The sequence below is a fragment of the Chelonia mydas genome, chromosome 25 (assembly GCF_015237465.2).
Source record: "Chelonia mydas isolate rCheMyd1 chromosome 25, rCheMyd1.pri.v2, whole genome shotgun sequence".
In the NCBI taxonomy this organism is placed as follows: domain Eukaryota; kingdom Metazoa; phylum Chordata; order Testudines; family Cheloniidae; genus Chelonia; species Chelonia mydas.
In genome coordinates, this window is record NC_057858.1 from 16,148,551 (window position 1) to 16,173,567 (window position 25,017).

The 25,017-nt window shown below is 38.2% G+C and overlaps 1 protein-coding gene across 19 annotated transcripts in view; it reads left to right on the forward strand.

The window, feature by feature from the left end:
• The window catches only part of EPS15L1 (epidermal growth factor receptor pathway substrate 15 like 1), an 82,088-nt gene extending 64,738 nt beyond the window's left edge, over window positions 1-17,350 (forward strand). For 5 of the 19 annotated variants that reach the window (XM_037886062.2, XM_037886065.2, XM_037886066.2 and 2 more), the window contains 2 exons: window positions 4,180-4,385; window positions 10,627-17,350. In XM_037886062.2, the coding sequence (XP_037741990.1) occupies window positions 4,180-4,385; window positions 10,627-10,773 (353 nt within the window). In that variant the 3' untranslated portion in view covers window positions 10,774-17,350. Of the gene's footprint in view, window positions 1-4,179; window positions 5,070-10,626 lie in introns of those variants that run through there. The other 14 variants (XM_043535725.1, XM_043535726.1, XM_043535722.1 and 11 more) reach the window with 6 other exon arrangements.
• Window positions 17,351-25,017: the final 7,667 nt, after the last annotated feature.

Consider the following 25,017-nt stretch of genomic DNA (forward strand, 5'->3'; position numbering starts at 1 on the left):
GATTTTAGCGCTAAACCCGTTGCCGGGGAGGAGTACAGAAATCGATTTTAAGAGCCCTTTAAGTCGACTAAACAGGCTTGGTCGTGTGGATGGGTGCAGGGTTAAATTGACCTAACGCTGCTAAATTCGACCTAAACTCGTAGTGTAGACCGTATTAGATATCACTTATCAGTACAGGGTTTTTGATGGTCTCAGAATACCTAAAACAGCAATATCTTTCTATACCTTTATAAACAACTCAGAATATTTAGGAGTCACCGATAAGTACTTTTGTCAAGATGATAATTTTTCCACCCTATTTACTAGGAAATGCAGATGCAAAATATTAATAAAATTTCAATGGGCAATCAATTCTTGGAACTAGTTTCTGATGCTGTAACTTTCTGATATTCAAATGACATAACCAAAAGGTTCTCTTTATGTAGAATCATTATAAAATGGTACTGTTGCTGTAGCAACTCTGTAGTTAAGGGTATAAAAGCTATTACATCCTAACCTATGTTTTTTAGCATCTTATAAATTCCTTTTTGGATCAAATTTCTCATACTTATTCTAATATTAATTTGTTTGGAAAGTTTCAAGGAAATAGTGTGTGTATGTCTAGGGGGTGGGGTTTTTGTTTTTTGCAACTTCTGCTGTTGCATGGAGATTGCATAAAAGTGTTGTAATAATATTTTTCGTTGCCTTCACATAACTAAAAAAACCTCACTTTTTAAACGTTTTAAACTTACTGTACAGCTAATGAGGGCAAGTGATTGTGACAGGTTAGAAATATTTGATTTTGATATAAGTAAACATTGGAATGTGTTAATTTTAAAGCTTTGACAATATATTTTTACATTTTTTACATAGTCAACAGTAGAAAGAAAATAAGATTGCTCTGTGGATGAGGGGAAAGCAGTGGACCTGTTATTCCTTGACTTTGGCAAAGCTCTTGATACGGTCTCCCACAGTATTCTTGCCAGCAAGCTAAAGAAGTATGGGCTGGATGAATGGACTGTAAGGTGGATAGAAAGCTGGCTAGATCATAGGGCTCAACGGGTAGTGATCAATGGCTCCAGGTCTAGTTGGCAGCCGGTATCAAGTGGAGTGCCCTAAGAGTCGGTCCTGAGGCCATCTTCATTAATGATCTGGAGGATGGCGTGGACTGCACCCTCAGCAAGTTTGCAGATGACACTAAACTGGGAGAAGTGGTAGATATGCTGGAGGGTAGGGATAGGATACAGAGGGACCTAGACAAATTAGAGGATTGGGCCAAAAGAAATGAGATGAGGTTCAACAAGGACAAGTGCAGAGTCCTGCACTTAGGACAGAAGAATCCCATGCACCGCTACAGACTAGGGACCGAATGGCTAGGCAGCAGTTCTGCAGAAAAGGACCTAGCGGTTACAGTGGATGAAAAGCTGGATGTGAGTCAACAGTGTGCCCTTGTTGCCAAGAAGGCTAATGGCATTTTAGGCTGTATAAGAAGGGGCATTGCCAGCAGATCAAGGGACATGATCATTCCCGTCTATTCGACATTGGTGAGGCCTCATCTGGAGTACTGTGTCCAGTTTTGGGCCCCACACAACAAGAAGGATGTGGAAAAATTGGAAAGCGTCCAGCGGAGGGCAACAAAAATGATTAGGGGACTGGAACACATGACTTATGAGGAGAGGCTGAGGGAACTGGGATTGTTTAGTCTACAGAAGAGAAGAATGAGGGGGGATTTGATAGCTGCATTCAACTACCTGAAAGGGGGTTCCAAAGAGGATGGCTCTAGACTGTTCTCAGTGGTAGCAGATGACAGAACAAGAAGTAATGGTCTCAAGTTGCAGTGGGGGAGATTTAGGTTGGATGTTGGGAAAAACTTTTTCACTAGGAGGGTGGTGAAGCACTGGAATGCGTTAGGTAGAGAGGTGATGGAATCTCCTTCCTTAGAAGTTTTTAAGGTCAGGATTGACAAAGCCCTGGCTGGGATGATTTAGTTGGGGATTGGTCCTGCTTTGAGCAGGGGGTTGGACTCGATGACCTCCTGAGGTCCCTTCCAACCCTGATATTCTGTGATTCTATGATTCTAAAATTAATCTGAACCATACAATACTATATTGTTGTGGAATTAAATTTTTTAGCTGAGACAGCCCCTGTTGTTTTAATCTGTATTAATTTCCCCTGAATGTTGTGTGCACTGAATAATAGTCATCAGCACCTCCTACTGATTCACTGTGCATTCTGAGAGGACATAAGACTGACTCACCTAGCTATCATAAAACATGTTTTTATATCCTCTAAAATACTTGGAGCTTGAACTCAATTCTTATTTTTATATAAGGTCATCCTGGAGTGAATGTATTACAGAATTCATATTAAGTTACATATCAAAGGACTGGATGATTCCAAACAAATGATTTTAATAGTCAAAATAGACCTTATCTTGCGGGCCTGGTTACTACTTTGAATGGGCAAACCATCTGAGAAAACCAGGTATTCTAGTCTTCTTTATCTTTCTTAGCAGTAGCTGATAGTAAATGTCTTTGTTCCCTTCAGATTTCATAAACTAAGGAAAATTTGATCTGTGTGGTACTTGGATAAAAGAGCTTTAAGAAAATAAGGAAGGTCTGGAATTCATAGTTTTATATGCACCAAGGGCATTAAAAAAGGGCTATACAAACACTTGGGGCTTGTCTACACTGCCCTGCAGTTCAGACTAAAATGCTGCACTGTGTGTATGCTGCAGATGTGAACTAAAAGGTTCCTAGTTCATATTAATATAGTCCTCTAATGTAAACTCTGCATTAAACCCCTATGGGGACACTCTCATTCATGTTAAATTCATTCCTTTTGTTCATTAACTTCAGAATGTAGGTGAGCCCTAAGTATCCATGTGGACCCTTCTACCATGCACTAAAAGTTCCATTCTGGACTACTCAGGGAATTAACGCAGGCTTTTTCCTTGTGTAGACAAGAACATAGTTTGCTCCTGTTTCAGAGTGCAGTACTGAACTTTTAATGCACAGCAGCAGATTCCACATGAATACAGTGCACATCAGGCTAGTGCCGGGTAGATTTACACCCCAGCTTGCTGTGAACTAAGTTTTGTATTGATGAGCCCTAATTTGTGCTGTTTTTTATCCTTTGGAATCTCTTCCAGGAGTTCTATTTAAATTTCTCTATGTACTTTGTAACTGATTTGACTTTTATACCAAGAAGGGTCAAGTCAGATATTTGTTTCTAGGGGAGCTGAGTTAAGGGTTGTTTGTACATCTGTGAGGAGTGCTAGCTTAGGAGACCATGTCAGTTTTTATTCTTACCTGGTTTATTATTTAGCTCAGGAAATTGCCCTTGCAAAAATGTTAATGCATATTTAATATCAAGAATCTGAATATCAAGGCTAGAATATGGAATCTTTATTCAGGCTTGTCAGTACTTACACAAGTAATCCCATTGACTTCATTAAAGTCAGTGTCAATGCTTATAAGAATAAGTGCTTAACAAGGGTAAGGGTTACACAATCAAACACAATTAAACAATTCTTTGTTTCCTCACCAACTTATTTTCCTCATTGTGCATATACTGTACACTGCAAATGTGGATGGATGAACCAGTTCTGGAAAAGAAAATATATATATACAGATAATAGTAATTGTTTAGGAAAATCTGATTGTTTAACATAGTTGTTCAGTGTTTGGAAATGTAAAGCGTTAAAGGCCAGATTTTTAAAGTTGTTAGACATTAGGTCCCTAAATACCTTTAAAAATCTGGCCCTTAGTGCTCATTCTTATTTATTATTTAATGAAAGACCGAAAATCAAACTAAAATGTCTCTACCTTTAATCAAGCGAAGTTAACTACAAGTCGTAATTGACAAATATTTTTGATCAAATGCCTTTATATATTGGTCTTCTATCTTCTTAAATTTTGTCAATAGTATTTTCATAAATCTAGATAAACTTATTGCAAGTGCTTACAAATAACATTTATGAAAATCCATGAAGAGAGAAACAACTGTTGAGACCTTTTGCAGGGATAATGGGTGCTGTGATATCAGGTTATCTTTTAGATTATTCCAAGAAGAAAGGATGATATTACAGTAAAAGTGCATGAAGGACAATCTCCTACTTAGGGATTTGCATTTTCCATGGTAAGTAACCTCTCTTTTTCTCCTTTTTTTTTTTTTTTTTTCTTCTCCTGAACTTTCCAGGTAAAAGTACTCCTGTAAGCCAGCTCGGGTCTGCAGATTTTACCAAGCCCCATGATCCATTCCAGCCATTTGGGGCTGAGAGCAGTGACCCGTTTCAAAGTAAAAAGGGGTTTGGGGACCCGTTTAGTGGAAAAGATCCATTTGCTCCTTCCTCTTCAAGTAAAACTTCTAAAGACTCTTCCTTGGGTTTTGCAGACTTCAGCTCTGTAAGTTAAGTTCATTGTCTCTGAGCAAACCACTTTCTGCTCTGCTTGCCGCAAACTCTTAGTTTTTTTTTGTTTTATTTGCAGACCTACTGTCCACTGGCTTCTGTCTTAGTACCTTCATGCTGTCCCCATTGTAGTTCTGTATTAATATTTCTGTGTAAAAAGGCATTTTCTCTCAATAATAAAGGAGTTTTGAGTTTGATACTCAATTTTAAAAGGATTTGTTTTCTTTTAAATTATTTTACTACAGTGTGCCTTTTCTCTCAAGATATTTGTAGCAAAATCTGTGTACTGTTTTTGTTGCATGGAGGCTGTTTTGTAGTTGATTTTTGGAAGCCAGGATGTAAACATTCCTCAGAAATAATTGTTGAAGACATTTATATAGCAGTTTCACCATATCCTGAAAAGTAAATCCTTAAAACAAAGGGTTCCATATAGTATTTGTAACTGTTTGTGAAAAAGTTCTGACAATCCTGTCACAATGTTTTCTGTATGCACTGGAATATGAATCATAAAGAGACATATACAAGAGAGAGATTGAAAATTATTAGCTGTGGAATTTAGTTTCAATTACTGATATATTTTATGAAATTTAATGTTGATAAATGCAAAGTAATGCACATTGGAAAGCATAATCCCAACTATACATATAAAATGATGGGGTCTAAATTAGCTGTGACCACTCAAGAAAGAGATCTTGGAGTCATTTTGGATAGGTCTCTGAAAACATCCACTCAATGCACAGCAGCAGTCAAAAACGCGAACAGAATACAGGGAATAATTAAGAAAGGGATAGATAATAGGACAGAAAATATCATGTTGCCTCTAAATAAATCCATGGTACGCCCACATCTTGAATACTGTGTGCAGATGTGGTCACCCCATCTCAAAAAAGATATATTGCAATTGGAAAAGGTTCAGAAAAGGGCAACAAAAATTATTAGGGAAATGGAACAGCTTCCGTATGAGGAGAGATTAATAAGACTGGGACTTTTCAGCTTGGAAAAGAGACGGCTAAGGGGAGATATGATTGAGGTCTATAAAATCATGACCTATGTAGAGAAAGTAGATAAGGAAATGTTGTTTACTATTTCTCATAACACAAGAACTAGGGGTCACCAGATGAAATTAATAGGCAGCAGGTTTAAAACAAATAAAAGGAAGTATTTCTTCACACAATGCACAGTCAACCTGTGGAACTCCTTGCCAGAGGATGTTGTGAAGGCCAAGACCATAACAGGGTTCAAAAAATAACTAGATAAATTAATGGAGGATAGGTCCATCAATGGCTATTAGCCAGGATGGGCAGGAATGGTGTCCCTAGCCTCTGTTTGCCATTCTTGTTGGGAAGCTGGGAATGAGCGACAGGGGATGGATCACTTGATGATTACCTGTTCTGCTCATTCCCTCTAGGGCACCTGGCACTGGCCACTGTTGGAAGACAGGATACTGGGCTAGATGGACCTTTGGTCTGACCCAGTAGGGCCAGTCTTATGTTCTTACATAGAGAAACCCTTGTTAAACAAAGCAAACTAAGGTCTGTTTTATAGAACCAGTATATTAACATCCATATTGCACCCCATTAGAAAAGATCAAAAGGTCTTACAGCAAAGCCAAGTGCCTTTCCGGGAGTAAGTACCAAGTTTTCAAAAAGCCTGGCTTTGTTTCTAGTGTTGGCAGATACATTTACAATGACTTCAAATGTAGTATAAGAATAGCTGTTCTAAATGCTACTGGTGGTAAATAGAAAATATGTTCCATACAAAGCCTCCAGCCTGTTCCTTCTTTCATGTGTTTAAGTTTTTTGTTCTGGATTGCACTGCCACACAATAAAATTACCAACTCAGTCTATTCTTTTAAATCTGGTGGACGTATTTCACTGATAAGTAGGTGTTGGTTTTTATTTAAAAAGTTTAATCTCAAGTGGTATTAATTTTTAAACAGTTTCCCCCAGTATTTCAGTTCACAGTAAAACGTGTATCATTCTCCTCCCTGATATATGTTTAGCTGAGGTCCTCTGTGCATAGTTTTTTAGTTGCCCTCAATTCTTTAGTTTATCTGAAAATATCAAAGCTCTAAATATTATTAAACTTTACCATAATTAGCAAAAGTCTGTTGAAAGTTGGTATGCAGTTAAATTCTGTGACTGTATACAAAATGGTGACATAATAAAAATCAGACACAAAGCTTGCATTATCTGCAATTTTTTTGAATGGTACCTAGTTTCTTTTTTTGGGAACAAGGATGTAATGTCTAAGCATAAAAATGGAATTACTGAATCACCAGCGGTGATTATTGTATTTACAGAGTACAAATATTTCTTAGCTGACAGGCTTGAGTAAGTCATCAGTGATTTATACCAAATGATTAACCAGTGTCATTTCTTCCATTTAAGTTTGTGTTTATGCCCCTGTGCCATCAGGGTTGTAGAAGATAGGATCAACCTTGGAAAGTAGAAAAAAAATAGGATCTGAATAACCATTTATCATTTAGCTGGTCATAGCTTAGGTTAACTCTTGTCGCTGGACAGTATTTAGTCTGATAAAACAAATTTAAACTTGCATTTGTAAATGCTCTCTATTGCCCTCAGAAATCTCTTCACTAAGTGCTCCTTTAAAAAAAGAGAGATTTATTTGTTTCCCTGTTCTATTCAACATTATTTTCTTTCTGGTTGTGTACAACACAGGATCACGTTTCCACGCTTAGTAATACTTCACCTCGTGCTTTGTGAAGTCATAAGTAAGCCAGATATCTCATAAACCAGGGAAAGGATTGTGCTTATCTGTTGGTTGGAGGAACCTGTTCTCGATTATGAAAATTGCAAACAACTCCATTTACAGTATGTTTTCTGACATGAAGTGTGGAGCTGTAGGATCTGCAATTGCCATGTTGGTTAGCTGGAATTCTGCATGATTACAAACAAAGAGAAGCTGACGATTTCCTTTAGTTTTTTTATTGTTATTCTAGTGTTGTTGTTTGGATTACTGAGTTGTTGTTATCCATTGGATTTAATGAGTGTGATTCCATTGCATTCTTGACTTTTGGATTGACATAAAACATGAGTCTTGGGAGCTGACAAAACATTGTGTTAGTTCATTTTTCAGATATTTCTAGTTTATAACTGGTAGAAAAAATTGCAGAATTCCAATAATCTTACAAACAGTAGAAAAAGACAAGCCAGGTGAGTCTTCCTTTTGGTGGAAGGTAAAATTTGTCCCTTCCACCAACAGAAGCTGGTCAAAGGGACAATGTTTTCGTTCCACCAAAAGAAGTTTGTCCGATAGAAGATATTACCTCACTGACTTTGTGTGTGTCATATCTTGGAACCAGCACGGCTACAACACCACTGCAAACAATTGATAGAAAGCACATTTTCATTTTCAAGGAACGCGAGCATTCAGAACTAAGCTCAAAGATTGCTCTTTATTCAATGCATATGAAGTTTTGTCACATATTAGACATATTTTCCCTGCATATGATTTGTCTTCCCTCCACTTATACTAGGCCATTAATGTACTTGTTCTAATATTTTGAAAAATATATCAATACTTTATTGAGTGTTGTTTTCAGATACCTTGTACCAAATGAAAGTACCTCTGATAATGCATATTAAATCTTTATGTGGAACTGTCTTTCAACATCCAGCTTTTGTGGAAAAATGGACAGCAATAATAATGTTATACTGATTTATTTTTAGCTCGGTAAAATGGATTTTTATGGACAATCTGCACATAGAACAGTGATGATATTGAATTGTTAGGTTATACGTTCCAACACTAACCATTTAAGGTTCATTTAGACAGACTTGAACTTTCAGAACCCATGTGACTTGAGCATTTAAGAAGTACAATCAAAATTTGAATGAGCAACAGGGAATGGATCACTTGGTGATTACCTGTTCTGTTCATTCCCCCTGGGGCACCTGGCATTGGCCACTGTCAGAAGACAGGATATTGGGCTAGATGGACCTTTGGTCTGACCCAGTCTGGTCATTCTTACATTGTTTAAATTCTAAAAACAAATAACTTCTTTTAATCTGGTGGTGATTATAAATTATACTTACATAATAAATAGGGATCTTCATACTGATACAAAAGTACGCTTTGAAATGATATTTGATCATGCTAGCACGTTATGATAATGTAAAAATGTCAGTCATCAAGAGTTCCACACTAGTCAGAAATCCAGATTTGCTTTGTCTTGAATCCACGTCACTCTTTTAGTAAGCTTTTCTAACCACACAACATGATTTCAGATATGTATGAAATAAACATGTTTGTTTTTAGAAAAGTCTTTAGAAATTTGCATCTTATCCTAAGGAATGAACACCACTGGTAAACTTACTTTTTCAAAATGTTGAAAAAGTATCTGAGACCAAAAGCGATTAGCTGAAGCTCATTATATCTCTAAAACTTTAAAAGTAACAATAATTTCACCCTAAATCCCATCCCTAGGATTTTCTTTTGAATGTTAGGAAACTTTGGTAAAATTCTGGCCCCACGTAGTCTGACTTCATTGGGGTCAGGGTTTCACTCATTATCTTGAAAATCATATATTTACAATTTAGTGAGCTTTTAAGCCTTATTTACTATTCACTGAAATAAGTTGTAATAGGAATGGACTGCACAGTTTCTTGGTTTCAAAGGTCAAGTTGCTAAGATGCAATGCACTTGTATTACTAGCTTTGCTTTTCTGACATCAGTTTTTTAGCAGTAATAGCAGGAGGAACTGCCAACAGCCAGGATAACATAAAGATAAACTACAGTGTAACTAAAAAGATCAGAGAATTGGGCATAGATTAACATTATTAATTTGGACCTGCAAGAAATGTAATCTTATACGTTTGTTTAAAAATAATATGAAGCATGGATATAGTGTATAATGGAAAGGTAGATTCTTGGGAAAATGTGCATGAGACATATAATAAACTAGATAAGTGCATGTTTATTATTGTTATTATTTATTATTTAAAGTTAAGCATATGCTTTCTTGAATTGAGGGCTATATGGATAAGACAAAGTTTGTACTGGATGCTGTAGCAAAATAAGCCAGTGCAACTATGTATTGTGCTGCATTCAAAGATATGTCCTATCATGGACCAGGGAGGTGGCATTCACAGTTTATACAGATTTGATTCAACCAAAGGTGAAATTTAGAATTCTATGCACTGCTTTTCCCTTCTAAAAAAATCAAAATGATACATTTTTCTGAACATTCAAATAAGTATCAGAGTAATTTTTTAAACAGTGGAAATAATACAAAACTAAGGACTAGTTTTGCAAATACTTACTATCCGGCAAACATTTGTGTGCATGTTTGCTGGACAGTGGGCCCTTAAAGATTAAACAGTAAAAACTAATCATTGGTTTTATTTAAAGGTAAAATAAAGTGTTATTTTGATAAGAAAATAATATTTCTCACATTTTATACAAAATCCAATGCAATCAGTTTTTAATGTCCACTTCTTTAATATGTGAAACTCTGTGTAATATTAGGGATGCTTATTATTGGAATAATTTTGTACATTGCTTCCATGTATTGAAATTATTTGATAATATTAAAAAAAATAAGATGAATATTAAAATGTATTTTATTTCTTTAGTGTTTGTTGCAAAATCATTTGGATTCTGTTATATTGTTTGCTACTGTACTGCCTGAAAAACTCTGCATTTATTTTATAGACAATTGCAAAAGCAGAATTTTACTTTTGATCGGATGGTGAACCTTCCCACAAATCTTCAGTCTCCAGGTTCATTATTAACATGTATCACCATTTACAGAAACTATTACAGAAAACACTTCACAGTGTAGTGGCATATCAGTAAATAGCTTCCAATTTTTGTCAGCTTGAGGCTAACATCATAGTATGGTTGTAGGCTGCTATACCCTCAAACTCTTCCAAGTAATTTTGCCCATGGATGTAGAGTTCCTCTCTATCCCCAGATCTTCTGTCACTCTCTTGTATGCATTTGGGACCTGGATTCAGGCAGGACAACATCAACATGCAAAGTTTATGCCTTGGGTGGGAGGAGGAAGGTATTAAGTAAAAAGATCAGTGAATGGAGTAGGGAAACCAATGAGTTTATTTCTGGTTTCAACCTAAAAGCGATAGCTTTATACGTCTTGTTACTTGATGCACATTTCTTAATGATATACATCTACTGCATGTTGCATACTATTTCTGCTGTCTTAGTTTATATTTCTTTTGTTTATTAACGAAGTTTCCATTTTTATTTTTTAGTTTGGAAATGAGGAGCAGCAGCTGGCCTGGGCAAAGCGAGAGAGTGAGAAAGCAGAGCAGGAGAGGCTGGCTCGATTGCGAAGACAAGAACAGGAAGACCTTGAATTGGCTATTGCACTCAGTAAGGCTGATATGCCAAACTCTTAAATACAAGTCTTTGGGCTCCACCCAATGCAAGTCAAACCCTTTAAAAAAAGGTTTTGTAAAATTTTTGTTTTATGTTGTTAAGTAATTGTAGTCACCTTTAAGTCAAAGCATAACAAGATTGGCTGGTTATATCAAACTGGGCTCTCCATGGCTTTTCAAGTACATAATGCACAGGAAACACACTGTAAAAATTGTATTATACTTCCTAGATAAAAGTTACCGCTTGTAAGAAATGTAACGTATGACCCTAAGGTACTGAAAGCAAAGTTTCGTTATAATGCAGACAGTGTTGCACACAATAAGCTGCAATTTGTGAATCTGGCTTTTATTACCTGAATTCCATTGTCATTGTTTTGAGGCTGCAGTATGAATAATAAAATTATAGAAAATGACACTTGTTAAAAAAAAAAAAAGGGTATGTTTATAAAATTATCACTTAGCTTTCAGTTCTTTTTGTTACATTTATTTAATTACTCATAGTAGGCCAATGACTATAAAACCACCTAGCTCAAAGACTTTAGGGCAAATTATTTCTTAGGTGTTCACCTTTCATCTGTGAGATATGGCTTATCTTATGAAAGAAACTCTGATTATTTATATATTAGATGCATAGCGACACAACTCGTATAGAGTCAATCATATTTTGAATTCAAAGCCTATGAGACTTAATAGCTTCTTCTTATTTAAACATGATTATTTGCATAAAAGTTTTTTTTAATATTTGTACATGGTGGTATTAAAAGGAGTGATCCTGATATTGTAAATTAGACAAATGATGACTCAGTTCTAAATCATGGGATAAAATATAGATTAATTCCATGAACAAGCATGAAGACAGGAATTATCGTTTTTGAGGCTTTTTCTACATAATGTTGAACAATTTCACACTTTTTAAATTTTAATTTTGAACTGCAGTCTTCCCTGCAACCATATTTTCCCTTCATTTGCTCCAACAGGCAGAATATAGGGCTCTTATTTGTATGATCCAATTGACTATGTTACAATCTCTACCTCGGAAGTGATTAAGTGTGTGCTCTCATTTTTAAATATTATGGTTGATGATTAATCTTGCTGCCCGTCATTAAAAGTTATACAACTGTTGTACAGACTAGAAAGTTCTTTATTTTAAACTAGCCCAAGTTCACACCGAATTTATTTGCCAGATAGATAGAATAAATGGATATTCATGCAAAAGTTACAGCAATATTTGTAGAACAGATAGGCTTAAAAAAACAGCCTATCTACTGATAGCACTAATTAGGCCAGTATGTCCAGCTTTTTTATAGACTTCCAGAATTCAGGGGGGATGTTACATGTATTTTATAGAGGTAATACAACATGTATTTTACTTGTTACGGATATAAAATGAGTACTTATGGTATTTTTTGCTGTGAATTATTCATTTATAGAAACTGCCTTTTCTGGTAAATTTCAGGAATCTCAGCACTTCATTTGTCCTTGCCTTGTGCTTTGGTTTTGTTTGTAAATGGAGTGGGCATTTAGGGCCAAATTTTCAAAATGTTCTTTGTGATACCTGTATTTGCATCCCCAATTCTGTACATGTGCATTTTGGCTAGTTAACATTCTGAATGTCCAAAAGTGTGGCCCTCCGCTTGTAAAACATTCTCTGTTGGATAGCATTGTATTTCTTCATCTTCTGTAATGTGTTTACATTTTTGTGTGTCCCTGTTTTGTTTTATTTTTTCCTTTCACAATGATGTTAGTGCCTGTTTTTCCAGTCAAACAATCCCTACATTCTAATTGCCTCGTTCTGGATACTTTCCTCACACAGACATAAGAATCCCAGTAGGGATTATTTTTTCTGATGACTAGTTTTCAGACCTAGAAATGTAATTAAACATTGATTGTCTCAGGACAATGCTGCATTTGCATTGAAAATCGACTCTAAATTAAGAACATCCATTTAAGGTCTTCTGACAGAATGTATTTGACAAAACTGAAGCCCGTCATTTCAGAAGACATTGTACAGAGTTGCTGATCCCTGAATATGTGTGTAACTCCTGTTTAATGTTATTACAGATGCTATGGGCTTTTAAATTTGAATCATGAGGGGAGAAGAGACCCCTAAATATTAACAAAACATATATGTTTCTGTGTTGTCCTGTATTTGATGTAACAAGCTGCCATGAACACTGTTGGAAATAATCCTGCCATACTTTCAGTACTTGATGACCTATGTGGTCCCTTCCAACCATAACTGTTTTTCTGTAAAGTATATTATGGAGAGTTTATGGGCTTGTCTACATGATAGTATAATGCACTCTGTGTGAGTATGATTTCTAAATCACACTAATGTGTTATGCATTAGTTGGTCCACGTTGACCCCTAGTGTGAATTAACACAGTACTGGTTCAAAAAGCACTATGTTAATGAGCATTAATGTAGTGCTGTTTGAACCAGTGCTGCACTAGACAGATCTACATGGACTGATTAGTGTGTTACACATTACAGAAGTGTGATTTCTAAAGCACATTAGAGCGCATTACCTAACTGTGTGGACAAGCCCTAAGTTATCAAGTCTGATTTCAAAAGTTTCAGAACACTCTCTTTTCCTTTGGTCCACGACACACTGAGCTCATGAAAGCAAATTAGATCTACTTGTAGCTAACATCAATACAAAGTTTTTACCATTAAAGGGGGTTGACTGTAGTATATACTTACATGGCAGGGCTGTAGATGTCATCCTAACTATATAGTCAGATCAAATCAGAAACAGCTGTATGAGACAGTATGTGCCTTTTCTCAGTCCACCTTTTACTATAGTCACATTGCTTCAGAGAGATAGTTGCCCCTGTTCTTTGAGCTGTTGTTGCAGTTTTGTTATTTTATTTTGTCTTCTCTTGTATTTTTTCTGTCTTGTGTACATATATATTTTGCATTTGTCTTAGTACCTCTCTTACACATCTAGCTCTTCCAAGTTGAAAAAATAGGCTATTGGGATGCAGGATGAAATTTAAAAACCTGTATCTGTGCATATAAAGCTTTTAGATTCTTTTTTTTTTCATTTTCAGTAACAGTTCCTACTTTGTAGGATTTTTTCATTCCTTATGCAGCTGAATAATCTCATGTGCTGTGTCAAAGCAACTGCAATATCTGAGTCCCCTTCCGAAGTGTAGTGTGAACACAGGGGTCATGCCTTTGATTTTACAGCCACATTAGGCCACTGCTTTTCTCCCTTTACAATTAAAAGATTTTACTTTTATTGCAAATGCTGCTTTTATAGTAATTTCCTCTTTCATCTCTCCTCCAATGTATGGTATCAATTGCCCTCACCTCTGACTGCAGGGTCAAGCCACCTTCTCCAAGTTGGCAGTGCCGTTCCATAACCTATCATTAGGAGGTTCACTCTCCTCCCCCGCAGCCCAGGGAGTAAAAGCATTACTTCTGGAATACACCAGGCCTGAGGAGTGAAAGTTACAAGATTGCATTCAAGCTTGGGTCTTTGTGTGGTAAAGTGTGGGGGCAGGGGGAACGACATAATTTGTTTCTCTTCTGCTCAAATGAAACAGTATCTTTAAACCAATTTATAAAGGAATTCTGCTGCTGGATCTCTGCACACAAATGGGGCATGTGGATGAGCTAAAGAGCCTGATTACTCAGAAAATTTATGTGCCATAGAAAGAATTTCAGCCACTTTATCAAATCTCTGAAATCTTCTAATATAATTGTGTTACTTCTGTGATATTCAGTTAGATATTACCTCACCAACCTTGTTTCTCTTACTTCTGTGATAGTTAATGTTTTTGGGACACAGTATGAGGTCAGAAAAGTGAATTTATCTAATATATATATTTAGTATTATAACCAAGTATAAACTTTGATTGTCCCTTCTGGGGTATATAGCCTTGTGTGGCCAAATATTGAGAATGAGCCAGTAGCAAAAGGTCAAGCAAATTAACCAAACAGGAATCCAAGAAAATATGTAGTTAATCCATTTACAGTTGCAAACATGCAATAACCCTAAACTGTTCTGAGATGGTTTTAATTTGGGAAGAGAAGGGATAAATTTTAGAAGTCTGAAGTCTAGGAAACGTCCCTCTGATTTCTTTCTGTAATATCTAAGTTTCTCCTTGTAGAAAGCAGTCATCTTCATTCTTCTGTACCCTTAGAAGCAACATTTTTTATAGAAATCACTCCACTTCTTCTCCTAAAGCAAAAATTTATCAGAACACATTAATCTTTCCTTCTTCCACCAAACACTGAAATCTTAACCACAAGTAGATTCACTTCAGTTTGGGCAGATTGGTGTGCACGCACACAAAAATAAGGTATATCTGTATGTAAATACCCAATAAATTATATAACAAAGATAGTGTGTATATATTCACACAAACTATATGTAGTATATAAGTATATATATGCTCTATAAAGTGTATATGCAGTAAATATATAGTATATTACTATATACTGTAAAAATGTGTATATATGTCTATATGCATATGTGCATTTTCTATACAGAAACGGGAAATGAGACCTTTGTGGTTAGAATTTCAAAGTTCTGGCAAAAGAAAAAAATTAACTTCCAGTCATTACATTCAATAATGCTGTTATTGGCACGACAAGCTGTGTTTGTTGCCAGATGTCAGAGACACCTGAGGGGTTTGTCTGTCAAAGGTGAGTACAAATCTGCCAAGGTGGCGTTTGACAATGTGGTTGGGATATTATCACCTGTGTCCACTTGCACTTGCTGTCCATTTCCAATCTGCTGGCATGTGTCTGTGTTGGAAGGCATCTCATTCCCTTCTCTCAGCATTAGACAAAGCTTTGCCTCCTAGTTTTTTGTTGAATATTTTATTGTTGAATTAAAGAATGATTCACATATCTTCATATTTGGACATTAGGTAGAAATGTGGTAGAAGATGCCTTTTTCCTCAATCTCTTGTCTGTCATTTTGGTTGCACAGTCACTCTTCTCTGGGTTCAAACTGTGTTTTGTTTGTTTCTCAGTTTCTACCTACATTTTTGCCTTAGGAGAAGTGACTATGCATTGCATTTTTGTCTTCGATGAAAGAATTAAGATGATTCTGTTTTCTACAGGGAGAAATCATTAGACCACAGTATGTAAAACAATCTCAAAGAAGGTGCTAGATTTCTATAGTAGCATGTGTGTATTGAGTATATACATCTGCATTTATGAAGTGCAGTCACTACTGGGGTGACTCATGGCAACCATTGATTACCACAGAGCAACACTACACTGCATTTCAGACTGAAATGGAAGAAGACTTTTATCCAATTGAAACTAGGCTTTTACAAAATATTCTTGTTGTAGGGACTGCCAACCATTCTACCATAGGAACAGATAATACTAAGGGATATACTGGTACTTCTGTACTGTTGTATGAGACTTCATATGATCAGCAAAGTTTTCCTTATGAAACCTCTGGCCTAATTATTTTTAAGTGGGGTAAGTGATCAGTCTGTAAGGTATTTTGTTTTATATAGTGTGTTCTTAAATGTAAGGAAATTCCAAGCTTTATCTGTTAAAGTATGGCACTTTTTTTTTTTTTTTTTTTTCTGGTCTATGTGAAATCCTATTGTTAGACACTTCATAGAAATCACCTTGTCATCACTTCAGCTTTGCTTTTCAGCTTTTCCAGGGTTCTTGTAACCCTTTTGGGGTTTTACCATTTTATTTTTGAAATACTTCTCCATATTTGTCCTGAAGATTCAGCAGTTATGGAATTTTGGTCTAAGTGTTAGGAATCATCATTTTCTCCATGTATAAGGATCATTCCTATTTTCCATTTGTCTTTATTCCTGACTCTCAGAAAATGCATTTCTATTTAATTCCAATGTTCCAAAATAAGTTCTGTCAAACAGATGTTTTGTTTTGATCTGTGCTAATAGACTGTGTAATTATAAATGCATTGTCCTGTCCCAGTGGCAATTAAATTACCAAATAGTAATAGTTAAATCTTTATGGTCCAGCATTTACATCTTTTCTGCAGACCTCCCATTCACAATCAAATCCATTTACATTTTCTGAGTAAGGAAATTTTGTCACAAATTCTGCTTTGAACATGATGGAAACGTTAAGGGGTTTTTAGGATGAACAAGTTAACTTTTAATAATTGCTGACATTTGTTTTATCAGTTGTTATTTTATGGTTCTTTTTACTTGAAAGATGTATAAATAAAAGGCTGAATTGTTATAAATGCCGCAGTCATTTAAAATAGAATTTTCATTTACTCCAACTTCTGCTTTTCCCTTTAAAACTAAATAACTTTAAAAGGGAAACTTAATATAAATGGTTCCTTCTGCTGTTAGTATAATGACAGTGCTATGTTCCTTAATGTCCCTCTTAATATGACTCTGTTTAGTCTGATGGAAGTTACAGGCTAAGAAGGTGAAAATATAAAGTAGAAACTGCAGCATTTACCAGAAATTCACTAGTCTATCCAAATATGTACATTACTGTAGTTATATTTATCCTTTAAATATCATATAACAAATTGGGAAAAGGTGTTTTTAATTTTAATCTTTGCCATGTGTTTATTGTTTAATACAAGAAGAGAAATGTTATTGTTTAATATAATAAATGTAAAGTTACTTTTTTTTGGAGTTCCGTGTCCCTGATTTCACAAACTATCTTGGGTCAAATTTGTGAATCTTGTTTAGAATTACATTTTTAGGTTGTATATTTTTTTCTGGTTGTTGGCCTGTCCACACTATTTCCCCCTCCCACAAACCACACTTGGCACATACCATCCAGTCACAAGATCTTATACCACACCTTCTACAAAAACTGTGTCCCATAATGTTAAACCTTCCAGGGAATTAGCATAGGGAGGAGTTGTGAGAGCATTTCAGACAGCCCCTTACATTGAAGTGTGTTTATGCACTGGCCTGAAAGAGGTTTAATCCCTTTGATTCCTTATTATTTCTGCCATATTTCACGTACTCTGTGTCTGTACATAGTGGTGTGTTAACAATAGAGTACCATTTCAGGTCCCATCTGTTATTCTTGAAACTACTCCCCAGAAATATATTCAGCTCTCTAATTTTATTGAAGCCAAGATTTTCATCTTAGTTTCAATGTCCTTAGCTAGTTTAACAAACTTCCTATCCTCCCCACTATACATCCCCTCATCCTGTAATGCCCCATCTTAATCTTACAGGCATGGGGCCCAGATCTTTCTCTTCCTTCCATTTAATTATTTGGACTATGAAGTACAATGTAGTCAAGTACATTTCAAATCATATCACATGCCTCAAACTCTTTTCCTCAGGGCATGTACAATCTAATAGGATGTGCTGTACCAGTGATCCAATACAGAGACTGATAGGTCTTTTTTTTCTTTACATAAAGGAGTGAGGAAGAGGGCTCTCAGGAGGTGAGGGGGAAAGATAAGTGGGACACTAAGTGTCAAAAACCCCAAGCTACCTACCAGCTTCCAAACTTCAATAAAAAACACACCACAATCTGATTGCCCACCCCCCAAACACAACCTAACACTATGGTGTATTGTGTGTAGAAGGTCCTATACTGATTTGCCGCTAATCCTAACCCTAGTTGGTGTCCAGTAGTTTAGTGGTTGCAAGCCACACTAACTCTTATTCCTCCCAGCATATACCAAAGTGACAGTGCAGCTGCAGTGCATGGATGAAGGAGGAGTCTGTTAGAAGACAAAAAGAAAAGGAGGACTTGTGGCACCTTAGAGACGAACAAATTAATTTGAGCATAAGCTTTCGTGAGCTACAGCTCACTTCATCGGATGCATGTTAGAAGACAGTCACTGAGCATCCGAGCCAATAGACATTGTTCTGAGTCAATCACTTCAAAACAAAATGTTTGCAACCACTCCCCGTGTGCTAGTCACCATCTTCATGGCAAATGATATGGAAGGTAAACAAATGAATGTTTGTTGAATAAGAAATTAAGAGCATTCATACTTTTGATGCAGCTTTCACTGTGTGTGGAAATAGTTTAGTGCAATCCAAAGACACAGGAACAATTTTAAATCCTGTCGGCATCTGGCATTCAAGGACTGCAGAGGCTGTAGCCTTTCCTGATGATGTGCTTCCTCAGTTCTGTCTGTCAGCTGTCAGAAACATTGTGCCTCTGGCCCCTAGGCTTCTATTAATGCTCCTCCTGACCACAGATCAATAGAAAGAGCTTATAGACTGGAGCAGTGAACATCCCTTGTTGATTTAGGAATAATCCCTTGATTCTTAGAAATGGTTTCTGCACCCAGCTTCAGCTTCATCTGTTCAAGGAATGAGACTCAGTGATTCTAGGAATGCTTTGACTTTTTTTTTTTTTTTATAGGTACAATAGAACATCAGAGTTACGAACTACACACCTCACTTGGAACTGGAAGTATGCAATCAGGCAGCAGAAACCCCAAAAAAAGCAAATACTGTTCAGTACTGTGTTAAATGTAAACTACTAAAAAATAAAGGGAAAGTTTAAAATAAGATTTGACAAGGTAAGGAAACGGTTTCTGTGCCTGCTTCATTTAAATTAAGATGATTAAATGCATTTTTCTTCTGCATAGTAAAGTCTCAAAGCTGTATTAAGTCAATGTTCAGTTGTAAACTTTTGAAAGAACAACCATAATATTTTGTTCAGAATTACAAACATTTCAGAGTTATGACCAACCTCCATTCCCGAGGTATTTGTAACTCTGAGGCTCTTCTGTAGATCAATTAATTTCAACACAATTTACTTCCCTTGGTTTGAGTGTGTGTGTGTGTATAAAAACATAGACTTATGAAAAATAACTTGTAATTTATACCAACATCATGCCCAGGTGCTAAAATAGTCTGTGGAAAACCTTCAAGGTGCAACAATTTCTTTACATTTACCAAAAATGTCCCAGGAAGTACTCAGTCTGCTATTCCAGATGTTTCCTGATGATATAGTGATAGGTCAAACCCTCTAGGAACACTCTGAAGTGTAAGAACATAACTGCAAAAGCATACAGTGAAGCCCACTTAAAGGGATACCACATCTAAGCATAAATCCACCAGAAAGATAAATGTCTTCAGCAGTAATCTCTACACACATTGGATTCATGGTCAGGCCAATGAATACCTTGTTTTAATTTGCAAACAAATGATGGCTGAAGCAGGTAAATAAAAAAAAACAACAGGGCTTTTGTCCACATACTGCTATTTTGTGATGTACTTTTAAAATTAATTTCTGTTTAGGGAAAACCCTTTAGGATGTGGACAAATGAGTAAGTACTACAATGTGGAGGCCAACCTTTTCAGTTAGGAGGCCAAAGATAGGTGCCTAAATAAGTGTCCTGAAGTGCCAAGTGGCTGTGATTCCCATTGATTTCAGTTAAAGGTGAGAGTGCTCAGACCCTCTGAAAATCAGGCCACCGATGCAGGTACCCAAATAGGGACTTAAGTGCCTAACTGGAACTGGAGGCACCCAGCTTTTTTCATTTTTTGCCTTATCCTATTAAATAAATAATCCATGTAAAAGGCATATCAATTAAATATACATTTAGTTATATGTAAATATTATCAATCTCGATCCCTTGAAAGATGTCAATGACCGTCTATCCGAATACAGGGCCTCCACATAAACTGTGTTCTCTCTCATGGCTCTTAGGCATTTGTACAGCAGCCATCACTATTACCAAGGTACCACCTGTCACATAAAACTTGATAGGTGAGGGGAATATGACCCATCTGTGTTTTGGGACTCCATGGAAAGTCCTAGCTGTCTTTTCCCAGTGGATGGATCTTGTGTTTGTGCATATTTCATACTGGTGTCTCGCACAAAACACAAGAACCATTTCCACCAGTCAACAGGCAGAACAGAGCAGGGGAGGCAACTCAAATGATTAGCAGGCACTAATCACTAATCAGTCGCTCCTGGGCCTCGTGGAGCAAATCCTGCTAAGGAAGCAATTGGGTAAAATGTCCATTGCCATTAATAAATTGCTAAAAGTTCTTGTATTTGATGTCTACAACACTGTGGCTAGAAGTAGTGAGAGAGCATAGGGAGCTGCAGTCAGACTTGCTAAGCTGAATACTCCATGCTGTACAGCCACTGGAGACACACCTTCAGCTGAAAGACTGCAAAGGGCAGTGAGTGGAAAATGGTCTGACAGAACGGACAGGGCACAAAGAGATGCAGCCAGAAGTTCTTCCAACAGCACTACAGATATAGTATTGGTTTCTTGGGGAAACTGGCATCCCAGACCATGGCAAAGAATAGCTATTGAAGGAAGAAGCTCTAGGCATCTATCTTGACTCTGAAGCAAGTGGGTCACCCAGTTGGGCTGCTGTGAAAGCCTCACAGTGAAGCACCACTTTGCTTTTTCTGCACAATCCCTTTCCCTTACAATGCAGACCTTTAGAGGGAGGTGGGAAGGGAATAGCCTCACCAAAAAGCTGTTTGGCAGCTTTAATATTTGTATACTTTTTAAGTTGTTTTAGGTAAGTCCACTATTAAATTGATATCCAGTCACTTTATTTTGGGCTGTCAGTAAGCAACCTCCAAATCCTCACAATGTGAGAAGACTCTGATTCAAGGAATGGTCTGTCCCGGAGTCCCCGGGTGATGCTCTGGAACTGCTCCCTACGAAGCCAGTCAGGACTCTGGGGGAGTCTCCTTTCTGTGAGCAGACTGTCTTCAGGACACACAGCTCACACAACTTCCACCTTCCTGGGTCTGACCTCGGAGCATTCAGCCTCCTCTGCTCCTCTGTGCGCTTCCCACAGCGAGTCCGCCCAGGTGGGGTCCTGGGGAAGCCAGAGGGTCCTGCACCCCAGCTTCGCAGTCAGATGTGACTCTCAGCCAGCCAGTAAAACAGAAGGCTTATTAGATGACAGGGACATGGCCTAACATAGAGCTTGTAGGTGCAGAGAACAGGACCCCTCAGCCGGGTCCATTTTGGGGGGCAGTGAGCCAGACAACCCCGTCTACCCTTCACTCCATGTCCCCAGCCAGACCCAAACTGCAACTCCCTCTAGCCCCTCCTCCTCTGGGCTTTGTCCCTTTCCCGGGCCAGGAGGGCACCGGATTCCTTTGTTCTCCAAACCTTTAGCTCTCACCTTGCAGGGGGAAGGGCCCAGGCCATCAGTTGCCAGGAAACAGGGTGTTGGCCATTCTCTGTGTCCAGACCCCTGCACACACCTGCCCTCTAGAGCTCTGCAACGATCATACACCCTTATCCCACCACCTAGATACTTGAGAACTGCCTAGGGGAAACTGAGGCATCTCTACAATATTCAGAGGAAACATTAAGAACAGTCCTGCTTCATCACATGGTCACATCCTTAATTAAAGCTGTAGAAAGTATCTCTGCTACCAGCTTTCTGTATAAAAGTCTCTTTTGGTCTAATATAACAGTAGGGATTTGGAGGGGTAGCTATCAGAGTTGAAGGTGAAAGGCTGAAGTTGTGCTAGTTCCTGGGCACTTTTAGTTTATAAAATAAGCAATAGGCACCAATAACAGATGGTAAAAAAATAAACTTGCAGAATGCATAAAACCTCAGTTGGCCCCGATGCTGCAGCAGGTGGGGAGATGCTGTAAGTGAACATATCATCTTTGTACTGTAAAGCTGGGCACATGACTCATTTTGAGTCCACATAAAATATTGTTAGATCAAATAATTGTGGCTGAAACTCACACCGTGAGAGATTAAATCAAACCTGTTTCCTGCACATCGAATTTAGGATAAATCCCGCCCTCTACCTCTCTGCACCTCAAGCTGAGGATAGTGTGAGCAGACAAATCCATTTTCAGATGCTCTACCTTGCAAGGCACTGCATTTAGCCATATGGAGTGGAAATCTATCAACTTCATGAAAAAACTCGTACAGATACAGACAGACATCATCTTCCTTTCCAAATGCAAACAGATGGACATCATACCAAAAGGACTGAAGGTAAAAAATCCATTACAATCTACATACCACACAGACTATGCTGACAGCTTGTGCCACACGCTCTCAAAGAAACTGCGGAACCACCTGATCAACATCCTCTACAGCAAACAGGGAAAGATTAAGAATGAGCTCTCAAAACTGGATACTCTCATAAAAAACCAACCTTCCACACAAACTTCCGTGTGGCTGGACTCTACAAAAACTAGACAAGCCATTTACAACACACACTTTGCTTCTCTACAGAAGAAAAAGGACACTAAACTATCTAAACTACTACATGCCACAAGAGGCCACAGCAATGGTTCCCTTAACCCACCCAGCATTATTGTTAATCTATCCAACTATACTCTTAGCCCAGCAGAAGAATCTGTCCTATCTCAGGGCCTCTCCTTCTACCCCTCCACCCCACGAACATGATACAGTTCTGTGGTGACCTAGAATCCTATTTTCGACGTCTCCGACTCAAGGAATATTTCCAACACACCTCTGAACAACATACTAATCCACTGAGACCTTCCTACCAACACTACAAAAAGAAGGATTCTAGGTGGACTCCTCCTGAAGGTCGAAACAACAGACTGGACTTCTACATAGAGTGCTTCCACCGACGTGCACGGGCTGAAATTGTGGAAAAGCAGCATCACTTGCCCCATAACCTCAGCCGTGCAGAACACAATGCCATCCACAGCCTCAGAAACAACTCTTACATCATAATCAAAAAGGCTGATAAAGGAGGTGCTGTCGTCATCACGAATAGGTCGGAATATGAATAAGAGGCTGGTCGGCAGCTCTCCAACTCCACTTTCTACAAACCATTACCCTCTGATCCCACTGAGGGTTACCAAAAGAAACTACACCATTTGCTGGGAAAAAGCACAAGAACAAATCTGCACAGACACACCCCTGGAACCCTGACCTGAGGTATTCTATCTGCTACCCAAGATCCATAAACCTGGAAATCCTGGATGCCCCATCATCTCAGGCATTGGCACCCTGACAGCAGGATTATCTGGCTATGTAGACTCCCTCCTCAGGCCCTACGCTACCAGCACTCCCAGCTATCTTCGAGACACCACTGACTTCCTGAGGAAACTACAATCCATCGGTCATCTTCCTGAAAACACCATCCTGGCCACTATGGATGTAGAAGCCCTCTACACCAACATTCCAGACAAAGATGGACGACAAGCCGTCAGAAACAGTATCCCCGATAATGTCACGGCAAACCTGGTGGCTGAACTTTGTGACTTTGTCCTCACCCATAACTATTTCACTTTTGGGGACAATGTATACCTTCAAATCAGCGGCACTGCTATGGGTACCGCGTGGCCCCACAGTATGCCATCATTTTTATGGCTGACTTAGAACAACGCTTCCTCAGCTCTCGTCCCCTAATGCCCCTACTCTGCTTGTGCTATATTGATGACATCTTCATCATCTGGACCCATGGAAAAAAAGCCCTTGAGGAATTCCACCATGATTTCAACGATTTCCATCCCACCATCAACCTCAGCCTGGACCAGTCCACACAAGAGATCCACTTCCTGGACACTACGGTGCTAATAAGCAACGATCACATAAACACCACCCTATACCAGAAACCTGCTGACCACTATGCCTACCTACATGCCTCCAGCTTTCATCCAGACCACACCACACGATCCATTGTCTACAGCCAAGCTCTACAATACAACCGCATTTGCTCCAACCCCTCAGACAGAGACAAACACCTACAAGATCTCTATCAAGCCTTCTTACAACTACAATACCCACCTGCTGAAGTGAAGAAACAGATTGACAGAGCCAGAAGAGTACCCAGAAGTCACCTACTACAGGACAGGCCCAACAAAGAAAATAACAGAACGCCACTAGCCATCACCTTCAGCCCCCAACTAAAACCTCTCCAACGCATCCTCAAGGATCTACAACCTATCCTGAAGGACGACCCATCACTCTCACAGATCTTGGGAGACAGGCCAGTCCTTGCTTACAGACAGCCCCCCAACCTGAAGCAAATACTCACCAGCAACCACACACCACACCACAGAACCACGAACCCAGGAACCTATCCTTGCAGCAAAGCCCGTTGCCAACTGTGTCCACATATCTATTCAGGGGACACCATCATAGGGCCTAATCACATCAGCCACACTATCAGAGGCTTATTCACCTGCACATCTACCAATGTGATATATGCCATCATGTGCCAGCAATGCCCCTCTGCCATGTACATTGGTCAAACTGGACAGTCTCTATGTAAAAGAATAAATGGACACAAATCAGACATCAAGAATTATAACATTCAAAAACCAGTTGGAGAACACTTCAATCTCTCTGGTCACTCGATCTCTGACCTAAAAGGCGCAAT